General features: G+C 41.2%; 1 protein-coding gene across 2 annotated transcripts in view; it reads left to right on the top strand.

The window, feature by feature from the left end:
- Positions 1-361: 361 nt before the first annotated feature.
- The window catches only part of trim62.1 (tripartite motif containing 62, tandem duplicate 1), a 53,404-nt gene continuing 39,480 nt past the window's right edge, over positions 362-14,285 (top strand). Inside the window, exon 1 of one of the 2 annotated variants that reach the window (XM_078248795.1) lies at positions 362-910. In XM_078248795.1, the coding sequence (XP_078104921.1) occupies positions 503-910 (408 nt within the window). In that variant the 5' untranslated portion in view covers positions 362-502. The remainder of the gene's footprint in view (positions 911-14,285) is intronic. The other variant, XM_078248796.1, reaches the window with a different exon arrangement.

Below are 14,285 nucleotides of genomic sequence, written 5' to 3'. Positions count from 1 at the left end.
TTCAGATTAGTTTTGTTTGTCAAGCAGTCCAAGATCCAAAATGTATTTAATATACTATCACAAAATATTAGAAAAATGCAGAAAACTAATATTCAGATTTGAGAAGCTGGAACCTGTGAATTGGTTGGCGTATTTGCTTGAAAAATGACCAGCTATGACAGCCCATTTAAATCACTATAAATAAGGTTATATGTTAAATATGCTCTGATTGAAGTCTGTTTTGTTCATGTTTAACCAAGTGAATCTGCCCCTGTTCATGATTTGTTTGTTATAAATGTTTTAGCCCTTGCACTTAGTGCATAAATATTAAAATATTAGTGGCATCTTATTGTTGTTTTTTGTCATATTTCAACAGAGACCGTAAAGGTAAAGATTCCTGAAGATCTTGTCAACTTGTCTCGTCAACTCCCACATGGCAGTAAACTCACTTGAAGATTAAACCAGGTACACTCAGCTCCAGAGCATTGCCCTCGTAGATGCCGCTCAGTCTCCGTCTTTGCAAATGGCTTGCTGCTTGAAGGACGAGCTCCTCTGTTCAATCTGCCTCAGCATCTACCAGGACCCCGTCAGCTTTGGCTGTGAGCACTACTTTTGCAGAAAGTGTATCACCGAGCACTGGAGCAGACAGGAGCTTCACGGAGTACGGGACTGTCCTGAGTGCCGCAGGACCTTCACTGATCCTCTCCTCTCGCCGAGTCTCAAGTTGTCCAACATTGTGGAGCGCTACTCGGCCTTCCCGCTGGACGCCATTCTTAACGCTCAGAGAAGCTCCTACCCCTGCAAGGACCACGAGAAGGTCAAGCTCTTCTGCCTCACCGACAAAAGTCTGGTGTGCTTCTTCTGTGACGAGCCAGCACTACACGAGCAGCACCAAGTAACCACTATTGACGAGGCTTACGAAGAGATACAGGTCAGTTATAGCACACGTACTCTGAAAGCTCATTAGTAAGGGTAAGGCTGACATTTTCTTAAAACCCATCAGCGCTCTGTGCCACATTCAGGCAGTTGCACTCATTCTCCCCCATGGGAGCTGCCCAGACAGTTCAGCCTCAGTCCTCTACTGCCCCAGAGCAGCTCCACTCAAGCAGTTTGGGAGTACTTTGGGTGCAAAAGGTGGGTCAAAGACGAATAAGGATTTAAAATGTGAAAATAAATGAAAGTGTCAAAAAATGCCAATTCAAGCCCTTTCTATTTTTATTAGTGTTTTATATATATATATACATCTCAACAACAGGAATTTAATTTAGAAATGCAATTTAACTTTTTTTGATGAATCATATGATTTATTCCATGAAAAATGTCCTTCCTGGGTAACGGGAATGGATTTAAAAATTATTTCAATGTCTACCTTTTTAGCATATAAATGTTTAGGCATATCCATAGTTACAGCTAACCAAACACGCACAGCTAAAAACACAATTAATATGATATATTTGGGTATTTATAATTGACCCTTCGCTAAGCCACGCCAAAAAACGCCACAGGCCAATCGTGGCTTAGCAACCGTAACTAGGCGCGGGAGGTCTGTCAAGCTTTCGAGCAAGGGAAACATGCCGAAGCGTTGTGCGTATGGATTGTGCAAATCTGATACCCGGTATCCTAAAAGTTTGGACGGGGTGGTGATATTTTTTCCCTTCCCGAAACCTAAAACCCAAGGGGAGAAATGCCGGGCGTGGATTAAGCAGTGTGGGAGGCCCCATTCACAACTAGCTAAATGTCGACAGGATTAACAAAAACACATACGTTTGCTCCAAAGCAAGAACACGCTAATGTTAGCTAGCTAGCTAACTCAGCACAGCATTGCTTGGAAATAATGACGGTTCTTTGTTCATAATGCATATATTTGAACGTAAAATAAGATGATTAAAGGCAAGACGGAGGCTCACTGACATACTTTAAAATATATTTCAGCATTTTGTTAGTCGCTAAAATTATAAGCAGGAGAATGTTATCATTGCAAAGTGGTCAGGCTAATGTCTTGTGTTTATTCCACAAGACTTATGGATAAACTGTTTGATTTATAATTATTAGATTATTTTCAAATGTCACTTACCCTGCTGTGCATGAACATAGCTGTTCCTCAGTTTGTGTGTTTCCCATTTGAATGGTCAGCGTATGAGGCGGCTCACATTATTGCATTATCTATTGCATTATTGCAATCTGTTGCATATTATGTCGTGGATATATCCCTCGAATGCAGACTGCAGTCCCTTTTGTCTTACTCTCTCAGATATTTCACCTGTTCGCCAAAAAATTACTAATTATCTCCTTGGGAATGTCTGACACCGGTGCATACATACTGTAATAGACGTGCCAGGCACGAAAGCTTGTCAGGCGTAGCAACAGTAACTAAGGAGGGCGGGGCTTAGTGAAGGGTCAGTTAAATGGGCTCATCGTTTGATTTTGGTCACGCAATATTCCATGCCAAAAACAGAAAAATGATTAAAGATGTCTTAAATGCTTTACAGTAAAGGTAATCAGGTTTGTATTGTATACTCGACTCGGGAAACCATGATTGTGTAATATACCATGAACATCTGAGTTTAATTACTTGACTGTGTCATTGTTACTCAGGATGACATCCCGTTAGCCAGGAATGACATAATGCAAAAATGCCATAAAAGATTAAAGAAATACATATTATGTTATTAATATAATCTAACAACATCAACACAATGCTTGAAAAGTGACAAATACTAATAAAAAAACTATTTTCATTAACATTTCCAATCTGTATAACAGAGGATATGTCCTGTGTAACAGAAGATCTTCGTTATCCAGGAAGGACAAAAACATGATTTTCCCACCAAAAATTTGTCAAACATGGCATACTCAGCTAAAATATATCTTAGCCTTTAAAACATTAATGCCATGTTTCACATGAAATACGCATTTTTTAAATATCAAAAAATAAAAAAAAAGTTTTTATTAGCGTTATCCAGAAAGACACATGATTTTTGGACATAGTGCACCAGTGACCGAAAAAGCAAAATATCAACTTTTTTAAGAGAGAATTACTAAACTCTCTAGATGTTTTGGGGTCCTCCAAGATCTTTATGATGTAATATCCTGTTACATGACTAGGCAAATGCATTATGGGTAATGTATGCATTTGAATGTCTGATACCCAGGAGGGACATTGGGGAAATCCAAAAGTATTTCTTGTGTAAAATGGTAAATAAGCTCAGTATTGGTATAATATTTGTAGGCATAATTGCAAACATCTACACAATTATGCCCAAGTAGAAAAATAATGCTCTTATGAATTCTTTTGACATTTTTGTCACATTTCTATACTTCGATTTTAAGTCGGGACGTTACTCAGAATGGACTGTTCGGTACTTTGGAGCTCAGTGGCTCTTAAAATTTTCATTTCTTGCAATAAATACATACACTCATACAAGTGAGTAAAGAGGGGAGAGTAAAGCAATATGCTGTTTTAAAATGTATTTTTAACCTTATGAATATGCTTTGGACACCAGAATTGTCATGCCACGTCTTTGACCCAGGTGCTTAGGAGTGAAACAACATGTCGAATTTGCTTATCCCTCCCTGATGCCCACATCTGGCTCATCTGTGAATTTTATTTTTTACAAAGTGAATACATGCCTTTTTATATTGCCTGCAATGGTTATTTTAAAGTACACATTTAAATTCTGGAGATATTTCTGTAGATATTGGCTCTTCCTTATGAAGTTTATGTTAATGTATCATATGTTTACACTGAGTGATATTTTCCACATTACCAGGAATGGTTCAGTGTTTGCTTTCGTCTCAGTGTTTGGATAATTCCATTCCCATAGAGCCAAAATCCAATAACTGTGAAACAAAGCTCCTAATCTTGTTCGTTCATTGCTCCAGTATGTAAAGAAACACATTCCAGTCTAATGTTATGTAGTCTCATTTCTTAAGTCTTCTGTTACCAATGTAGATATTAAGATTGGCTCTATGTAACATAAAACGTTTGGTTTCCAGTTTTCTTGGCAGACAGCAAGGTGAACTTTCTGATAAGAAATGGACCAGTAAGTGTTGATTGTTAACACTCATCTTTGCAGTTTTGAAGGGTTTACACTCTCCCATTGCAGCTCAGACAAACACGTATCACTGGCAAGCTCAATTTGCTCTCACTGCTCTGAATCTGTGAGCAGGTTTATATGGAGACTGCAGCTGAATTATAAACTCCGTATGATGCAGAAATAGTGACATAGAATTGACGAAGGGCATTTTGTCATTATTTTTTTTTAATGACCGTATGACTGGCCGACAGTTACAGACCTCAGAATATGACACCACCTCAGATTTTCTCAATCAGAATTTTGTAATCATGGATTAGGAATTGGGACCTCCTCTTTCTTTGCCAGAGCCAGAAAAGGGGCCAGAAAAATAGCAAGAAGTGTGGATGAGATTATGCAGCTATACAGGTGCTCCTATCAGCTGTTACTGCAGCTTTCATGTTGACTGAACTGAAATTAAGTTGAAGGACAGATACTTTACTCGCTTATTGGTTATTTATCTTAATCACTGATTGCACTGGACTTCTCTGATAACATTGCCGTAATCTTTGTACACTATATGACCCATCACACAGACTCTTACTTCCTCTGTAAACTTAATTGTATGTATTGCTATTTGTATTCTTGTCATATAATGTTCATATGTATTTACAATTTCTTTGCTACGCTTTTTTGGGTTGTCTTCTTCATCCATCTAATCTTATGTTTTTCACGTACATATTTCTTTACTTTGCTGTTCTGACACCTGCACCAAAACAAATCCCTTGTGCATAATGAATAAAGTCTGATTCTGTTTGGTCAAAATAAAAATAAACCTTGACCTATAAATCCGTGAAACGAAATGGCAATTCAGTCTAATCTATCAGGCTTAATATCAATTGCTTTTTAATATTAGTTTTTAGGGATGTTTTAATTAGATTGTAACTAATTAACTCCATTGAGGTGGTTGTGAGGAGTTAAAAACATAAAAGACAAGAACAATTCATTAAATTAGTAGATTCACATGTAAACATAGTGAGACGGTTAGTGGGTAGTATAGAGCTACAGTGGTGCCCTTCTGTGTTCAGTATTGAATATAATTAACAGCGCTGTGAACATCAATGCTGTCCTCTTTAATTTCTAATCAGGCTCTGCACTGAAAGCCTGAGAATGGTCAAAACCGTGTAATCTTGGAGCAGAAGTAATTAGGCCCAGCACAAGATGTTTCTCTTTTCTTGGACACCGGCTTGTCCCTCTGCTTGGAGCTCTTTTCAGGGTGGCGTTTTGCATTTTCTACTCTGGCAGGAGCTTTGGAGGCTTCCCAGATCTACAGTACTGAAAGAAAGTATGAGCACACAGAGGCCCCATCTGAAACAATCATGTCCCATAATGAACTTAGTTGGCATACTCGTCTGTTTAGTTCTTCATGTGGGGTGGTTTGTTACATCATCTTTCCAGACAAACACAAACCTCAGAACAAGGCAGCAGCTGGTGTTACAATTATAATCTGTCACGTTTGTTTGAGCTCACAAAGTAAATTTTATCAGGATTGTGTCTTCAGTAACTGAACTTTATTCTCTGAATTAAGGTGTAAGTAAAATGTATTTATAAAGCACTTTTCACAGATGAAATCACAAAGCACTTTAGGCCGGCTACACACTGGATGCATGGCGTGAGCGTGTCAGCTGCGTGGCGTGTCCATTTTTATTTCGGCTCCCCATGTTAACAGGTTAGAGCTTCCACACTGCCTGTGTGACGCGCACGTCTCACGCCCAGCTCGAGCCGCGCCAAAAACGCGTGCATGCTAGAAATGGAACCGATGTTGGAAGCATTTCCAGGCAAAATAGAATAGGAAAAGATCTTTATATGTCATTGTGACACAAATACATTTAATAAATGACATTTTGATGTTTGAAAGTCTCTAGTTTTTGACATAAATGTACATGTAAATGTAATTTAAAAATTATCGATTTTCAAATATTGCACCTGTCAATACAGAACGAAATATTCTGTAACCTATTTTGCTGTCAATACTGCCGACGATGTCTTTGCTGTAATCAAATCAGTATATAGTTATGTTTAACATGAAGTATACTACTGCTTGAGTGCAGTTTATCAATGGGAAACATACATGTGTACAGAAAAGGCTAGCAGCAGCAGCGCCGCGTCAGACACGTTTCTGGTGTGTAAAGACATAGAAAAATCAGAGACCGAAACGCCACGCTCACGCCACGCATCCACTGTGTTGCCGGCGTTACAAGGGCATAAAATAACGTACAAGCGGACATAATACATATTATTAAAATGTTATTTTAATTGTGTATTTAATAATACATAGATTAATAATAATACATAGATTGCAGACATGTCAACCAAACGTCTTTACCTGGTTTTTAAAGGACTCCACAGATACAGCAGACCGTAAGGGTTTAGGCAGAGCATTCCAAAGCTTAGGGGCTTTGGACCACGGGTCTGAAGCCGGATGCATGGAACAGACAGCAAATTTAACATATCAGACCTAAGAGAGTGAGCTGTGAGATGTAAATAATACTCTGTGATATTAGTCAATGTTACAGGTCGCAGATTGAGAACCCGTAAGCAGATAAGAATTCCTGTAAAACGGGAGAAAATATTAGACCGGAGACGAGCCTTCGTTCAATGTAGCTTCGCTCAGCAGAATGATGAAGCACCGAGTAGTGTTGCCAACTCTTTTCCAATGAAAGTAGCTAGCACCAGCTCCAAAAGGCGCTAAAAGTAGCTAGATGACATCATACGCTCATTTGCATATTTGTGACATTATTACGCAATCATTTGCATAAAGCTTAGTGGTTGTGTCAGTAAGGTAGATAGAAAGAAATAGAAATATTTAGCCAAATAATCACAAATTTAATACAGAATATATTTTACCTTTATAATTATTTAGGTAGCCTATCTTTGAAGTAAAAAAAGAAATTCTGCAAAGGGAAGGAAAAAGATCGATAAAGAATTCTTAAAGAAGGCCAGCTCAGTGGCGTCTTTCTCCCGTCGCGTCCCGCTGTCTCTTGTACCTACACCGGCCCCCGCACCCTGTCCCTTCTCCCCTTTCTACCTGCCTGCGCACTGTGCGCAGTGCTGCTGCACATGAGGGGAGCGGGGAGGGGCTGCTCCTCTGCTCCGCAGTGAGTCACAGAACGGAAGAGAGAGGAGACTGTTTTGGCGGCCACAGGAGAGAAATACCTCGCATGCCCGCTGGACAATACTGGCGACTTTTCTGTAGAAAGTCAATGTCTTTTCTACAGAAAGTCGCCAGATTTGTTGCTAGTCGCTTTTTTGAAAAAAAGTCGCTAAGGGGGTCTGAAAAGTCACTAAATCTAGCGACAAAGTCGCTAAGTTGGCAACACCGACCGACGTGAGAGCGAAGCACAGCGCCACACTGCCCCCTGCTGGCAGCACCGTAATGCTGTATTATAAAGAGCCTTGCACTCTTACCAGAAATAAATGATTAACCATTATGGCTCTTATCAAACGTGTTTCTCTCATATAAGTAATATCCCACAATAACGGGGATAACAGACATTACATAAAATGTGACCATACATTTCGTGTGCATCACATCAACTTACAAGTTTACTTATCCATTCTTTTTTCCTTCCAGAGAGCAGACAGGAGTTGTGTGTCAGATCAAAACAAATGTGTGAGAGCTGTGCCTGCAGGCACAAACTTCACTTTTTGCATGAGGCCCGACATTGCTCAACTAAAGTGCCAAAACAACATGGAGAGGATGTGTTAAAGTGCAGCAGCAATCAGCACCAGTGTTTTGACTAACTGGGCCAGAGTGGTACATGCCGTGCCAGCTTGGTGGCCTCTTTTAAAATGAACCTTAGAGTTTTTGTAGGGTGGGAAAGGATTTGGTAGGTCCATAGCCAAAGCTTGTTTTTCTGTGCTGAATTGTTTGACAATTTGGCACATGTGATTTGGGATTGGTCTAAACTTTCGCTCCTATGTCTCTATATGTTGCTCTCTCCTCTTAGTGTGATACAACTCATTTGTGTGGTTCTGCAGAACTGTGGGTCTGAGTAATAATGGTTCACTATGACTGTCCATTTTTCCCAGCAGTGTTTGCTTTTAAGTTATGTCATCCTCACCCCATCATCCGCTAAAGGAGCAGGATGACATAGAAATGTCCTCCCATCACTTTGGTGTTGTTAACCCATCTATCTTCAGACAGCAGAACACGGATGGTTAGTGTGTTTCACCATCGGAGCTACTGTACAAGTATGACAATATCAAATTTCAACATCTATAATAGACACCCAGACTCAAACATATGAACCAACCACTACAAAGGGCCACCATGATGAAATACAGAAGCATAAAAACGTGCAGTCTGTCGTGATCCAGAACAGCTGTGTGTTTTGGTGATAATGTTAATACATCTCACTATGTGTATCCATTCATGGCTTATATTTGACCAAAGTTTGAATTCACTGTTACAACTCTCAAGTCTTAGATTTGATATTGTCAAACTCGCACCGAGTTGACAGCGTGTTTGGCTGGCCGGTGTTCACTGACAAGGGCAGCTTTTGGTTAGTCTGTGGCAGGCTGTAATCTCTTTAGCCTGGCATGTCACTCCGCTGAACTCAGGCCTTGAGTCTTGTTGCTGAGTTGAGAGCTTTACCTCCTGCTGATTTGCATCCTTCCCCCCCGTAAACGCTCCTGCGGCCAAATCTGTAATGCACAAACGCATTCAGCACCCGACCATTGCAGGGTGACGCACACACATCTGGCAAACGTTCACCCAACACATAATTGCTTGCGTGTGCATATTTCTCAACATAGGGACATTAAGGTAGGATCGAAGAGGATTTGTCTGCAGCTCTGCCATTCGCTTCAGGGAGCGGAGATTTAACAGGAAACTAATGCATTCTGATTAGGAGGGGTTTTATTCCACCACTCATATTGGACAGCATTAAACATCATTTAAACATAATGTACAAGAGCAGAAAGCACTCTAAATGCAAAATCTCAATTTTCAGAAAAAAATCTCAAACTCGGATATTAAACTTCTTGAACTAAAACATTAAACTGAGCCACAATCAGCAGTAGAAATCTCCATTCCTAATACACACCAAGGAGTATCATCATTTTGATCCTCTATTATTTTGTTGTGACATTTTTTGGCTTGTCAGTCTTACTCTGAACTCATTAAATGAGGTTATAACCAGAGAGCCAGACATTTGTATCTACTGAGCCACGTCCCTGTACAGTACGTACTTTATGTTCTGGGGTGAAATAATGCATTTTTGTTTTAGGCAACATGGTTAATGGTGATGAGAGATTACAGTTCCCTCCCTCAGTCACGCTACACTTGGAGCACTGGCGCCATCTTAAATAGAGGTTGGCTGGAACGCTGTAACCCTGATTGGAGCTGGACGAGGCGCTGCACTATCACACCACTGTGGACTAAAGTTGGCAGTCAACTTCTGCGTAGGACAAAGTGGAAGCCACAGCAGCCATTGTGCCCTAATTGTGATGATCGAGGCTGTCAGTGGGCAGTGTGCGACCACAGTGTTGCAGAGCTGGACAGACCCATCCTGCGGTCTACTTGCCCAAGGGACGTGTTTCCGCTCTACTTGACAGCGATGTAAGACCAAACAAGAAGGGAAATAAGACGCCCCTGGTTATCCATGCATATTTGGGGACTTAACTTTGTTCCACACAATGTAGATACCGTAGATGGTATAGCAGCAGGCAGCTGTGCAGTAATGCTGGTCTGAGTTAGACTAAAGCCCACGCAGCTGAAGAATGAAATGATTACTCCGTGGCGTTGACTCACCCACACAGACCTGTCACTCGAAGTGTCCAGATGCACCTGTGTGCTGTCCTCAATTAACACCATTCTTATACCTACGTATTCCCTCTGAATCCCTCCTTATCAGACAACAAACACGGGGGTTTAATCATGAAAACGTATTACCATTTTTTCTTGTCTGCATCGCTGTAACGCAGGATGGTGGAAAAGGAAGAATGAGCATGCCAGCCATTGAAGTGTTCCTCTGGTGGTTCATAAACAGGGCTGTCTTTTTACTCTCCAATTGTCAGAGCCCAGCCGAGAGCTCTCTCTGAGCCTGCCATCACCACGCATGGCCGTGCTGCTGCAGTAATGAGTCAGGCAATTTCAAGGGCACCCCCGGCTGCCATCTCCCCTGTGGCTTGCCTCAGTCTGCTCTCCTTTTCTCTAGCAGCTTCATGTCTCTTTTATTTAGCTCCTGTGCTGTCTTGTCTCTCAGTAATCTTCTTGTTTTGAAGATATGTGCTTTATTAAAAGCCACAGATCTTGTTTGGTAACAAATTCTTTTGAGGAAGCTAGTTCCCAGTCCCTCACCCTGCTAATTTCCCACCACCCACCCACCCCCCAAATAAATGAGTTTGTCCAGCTTGGCGGTCAGTCAGTGTGGTGTGGCAGAGAGGCTGCGTTCATGCGGAAATGGAGCCATGGGGAGAGACAGAACAGTTATGTTCCATTAGAGGACTGCCTGGTTAATATCCTGATGCAGAATGAGGCAGTAGCTTGTACTGCACTTATTACTGATACCACTGATGGTGCTTGAGGTAGGACAGAGCCGGACTCCATGTTTTTCGGCAAACAGCTACATTGATTGGAGAAAGTAGAGCTGGCGCTGCATCCATAAAACATAAAATTTTTGTCTTGTTTAGATGATGACTTTGGCTCAAGCTTAAGTTAAGTGAGTCAGACGTCGATACATCTGTTGTGCATTAGAAGTATTTGTAGGCTTTCTGCAAAGTGGAGTCTGTTTGTATACAATGGGTGTAATACAGACATAACATAACACTACAAAAAGTATGAACTATGGAAAGAGGGGAAAGTCGCATGAAATACAGAGTCATATACTGTAGATGTCCCCAAAAGGCATTAGTTTTAGAAGTGTACTGAGTAAACTGGCAACTGAGTGTATGTTTGCTCAGCAACATTATCAATTATACAACCTCAAAAATAGCCACTTCTGAAGAGATATCTTCTGCAGAAGTGTATTTTGTTTTCTGTTTAAATACAGAAGCTCCCACACGTGACTCTATGACTGTCCCAATGATTCATCATAAATTAATGCGTTGTACCTGTTGTATGGCATCCGTAGTCTGACATGTATTTGTCTGACAGTTAAACCTGTAGGTCACATGGGTGCCGTGCGTGCTGTAACTGGTCTGGCAGGCCAGAGAGGGAAAGGAAGGATCACTACTGAAGAGATGAGATTTAATGGTCATCTTAGTGGATGAAAGGGGAAGTGCTGTCCTTAAAGTTTTGCGGCTTATAGTGAGGCTTAATGCTGAGCCCAGGCCTCCCTAATGTGAGTCAGATCAGCAGGGAGAGCGCCCTCCACACCAGTGACACTGCTAAAAAGATTTAATTAAATGAAAAAGACCAGGCAGTGAAATATGTTACTTTTTACAATAGCCTTTTAAAAGTGGTGAATATGAAATGAGAGTTTAAGGAAGATGGGTTCTGGGCTGAGGCAATTTCAGATCTTGGTAAATGTAAAAAATCCATCAGTGGTGAGCAGTCACCGAGCAGCTATTATTCATGCTTTTCTGCCTTTAAGTTTTTTGTCCGTCAGTTTGATATTTGGGTGGATGTGAACTGCTGTATCCAGGCGCTACAGCCATGAGACCTTTGAGCCCTGCGTTGCTTGATTAGCTGGGGAATTAAGACAGATTACAGGCCATTGTTCTCGAGGGTCTGTGCAGGGCTGTAATCTCCTGTAATTCCCTGCGTCCATGATTTGCTGCAGATGATTTAATTAGACGTGCTGCTGATAGGAGTCCTCATTAACTGCTTCAGATCAGCCAGACTCAGGTCTGACCCGCTCCCTGAACTAACAAGTCCCTGGTAGGGGGGAGAGAAGGAGCATGAAGATGTTTGCCTGTTAAATACTTCTTTTGTCGAAATGAAAGAGTCAAGCTGTATTTCTGTTGGGATTGTGGGAAATGGTGTCAAATTAAGCAACAGTTCCTTGCAAAAGATTTGTGTAATTATCAGACAAGAGGAAAAAAAAATGTGTTTTTGTGATTGTGTGGTAGGAGACACACCCAATGAAAGTTTTGCATGACTGCCTTGGCTTTGCCTGCATAATAATTTATATCCGTATTAGCTGTTTTAAACACCTTATCTCCTAAATTGCCTGTTAATGTGATGTATGGCCAATTCAAGTTCAAGTTTCTCTTGCCAGATATTCTTAGCGCTTGTTTATTTCCCATAATGCATTTAGCATGAATCCAGGGTCAGGCTAATCAGTGGGGAGCAGCCAGCTGTATTTTCTGTCCTCTCCCCGTTTCCTCCACTCATCATCTCTCGCAGTCTGCACATTAACAGAGGTTTCCTGTTCGAGCATCTGTTTATAGTTTAGGCATTTTGCAGAGCCCTTAACTGCTGTGGCTTACAATAACTGAGCATTTGTCAAGCAGTAAAAGTGTAAGAGCTGTCAGATAGTTTAGAGGGCTGTGAAAAATGTTGCATCTTTAATCAGGAAAAGTCAAGTAAGAACATCCGTCTTCTCAGCACTCGTATATTGAAGTGACAGAAAAAACTCCTTTTGAAAAACAAGGCATGCCTCGTGGTGGTGTTTGTTTGCTTGATTGACTTGTCTCTCAAAAATCTTTTTGTCTTTACTTTGGCCTTTCGTCCACACTAAATTGACATTTTTATCACCCTAAAACTTTGCTTTTTTGAAAACCGTCTCCAGAGGGATTAAATCTGAAAACATGCACTTCAATGTGAATGAGGGTTGTGTGGCACTAAAGTTAAGAAGATAATGTAACTGTCTGCTGCCTCTAACCCACTTTCATTTTAAATGTAAATCAAGGTGATCACCTGAAAACAGAAGGTGACTTCATTATTGTATTGATTTGCACCAAATTTCTGCAATGCAGTGCAGGAATTACTTCTTGCCTGATTAACAATTAGCATTTATGACCCGCAATAAAATGATAATTTTAAGCTTCTGTCAACAGAAACAAAAAATATAACTAAATTGTGAATTTGTCTGCATTAAAACACCTTATAGTTGATCACAGAGAGCAGGAGACTAAACCCAGGTTATTGATGTGGGTAAATTGGCTGTGTATGTTCACTCTTTACCAGACAATTTTGTGGTTTGCTGACAGAAACAGGACCAGGAATATTGCTGCTTTTGTATTGTTCAGCTGTTTATGTGTGGCCAGAGATCCTTAGAAAATGTACCTTAAAACAGCCAGTGTGGATGTACCACGATACAGTGGGGCAAAAAAGTATTTAGTCAGCCACCAATTGTGCAAGTTCTTCCACTTAAAAAAGATGAGAGAGGCCTGTAATTATCATAGGTACACTTCAACTATGAGAGACAAAATGAGAAAAAAGGTTTTCACACGCTGTTGCTGGTATTTTGGCCCATTCCTCCATGCAGATCTCCTCTAGAGCAGTGATGTTTTGGGGCTGTTGCTGGGCAACACGGACTTTCAACTCCCTCCAAAGATTTTCTATGGGGTTGAGATCTGGAGACTGGCTAGGCCACTCCAGGACCTTGAAATGCTTCTTACGAAGCCACTCCTTCGTTGCCCAGGCGGTGTGTTTGGGATCATTGTCATGCTGAAAGACCCAGCCACGTTTCATCTTCAATGCCCTTGCTGATGGAAGGAGGTTTTTCACTCAAAATCTCACGAGACATGGCCCCATTCATTCTTTCCTTTACACGGATCAGTCGTCCTGGTCCCTTTGCAGAAAAAACAGCCCCAAAGCATGATGTTTCCACCCCCATGCTTCACAGTAGGTATGGTGTTCTTTGGATGCAACTCAGCATTCTTTCCCCTCCAAACACGACGAGTTGAGTTTTTACCAAAAAGTTCTTTTTTGGTTTCATCTGACCATATTACATTCTCCCAATCCTCTTCTGGATCATCCAAATGCTCTCTAGCAAACTCCAGATGGGCCTGGACATGTACTGGCTTAAGCAGGGGGACACGTCTGGCACTGCAGGATTTGAGTCCCTGGCGGCGTAGTGTGTTACTGATGGTAGCCTTTGTTACTTTGGTCCCAGCTCTCTGCAGGTCATTCACTAGGTTCCCCCCGTGTGGTTCTGGGATTTTTTGCTCACCGTTCTTGTGATCATTTTGACCCCACGGGGTGAGATCTTGCGTGGAGCCCCGGATCGAGGGAGATTATTAGTGGTCTTGTATGTCTTCCATTTTTCTTATAATTTCTCCCACAGTTGATTTCTTCACACCAAGCTGCTTACCTATTACAGATTCGGTCTTCCCAGCCTG

The sequence above is a fragment of the Sander vitreus genome, chromosome 4 (genome assembly GCF_031162955.1).
Source record: "Sander vitreus isolate 19-12246 chromosome 4, sanVit1, whole genome shotgun sequence".
In the NCBI taxonomy this organism is placed as follows: domain Eukaryota; kingdom Metazoa; phylum Chordata; class Actinopteri; order Perciformes; family Percidae; genus Sander; species Sander vitreus.
This window is presented reverse-complemented; position numbering and strand designations above follow the sequence as displayed.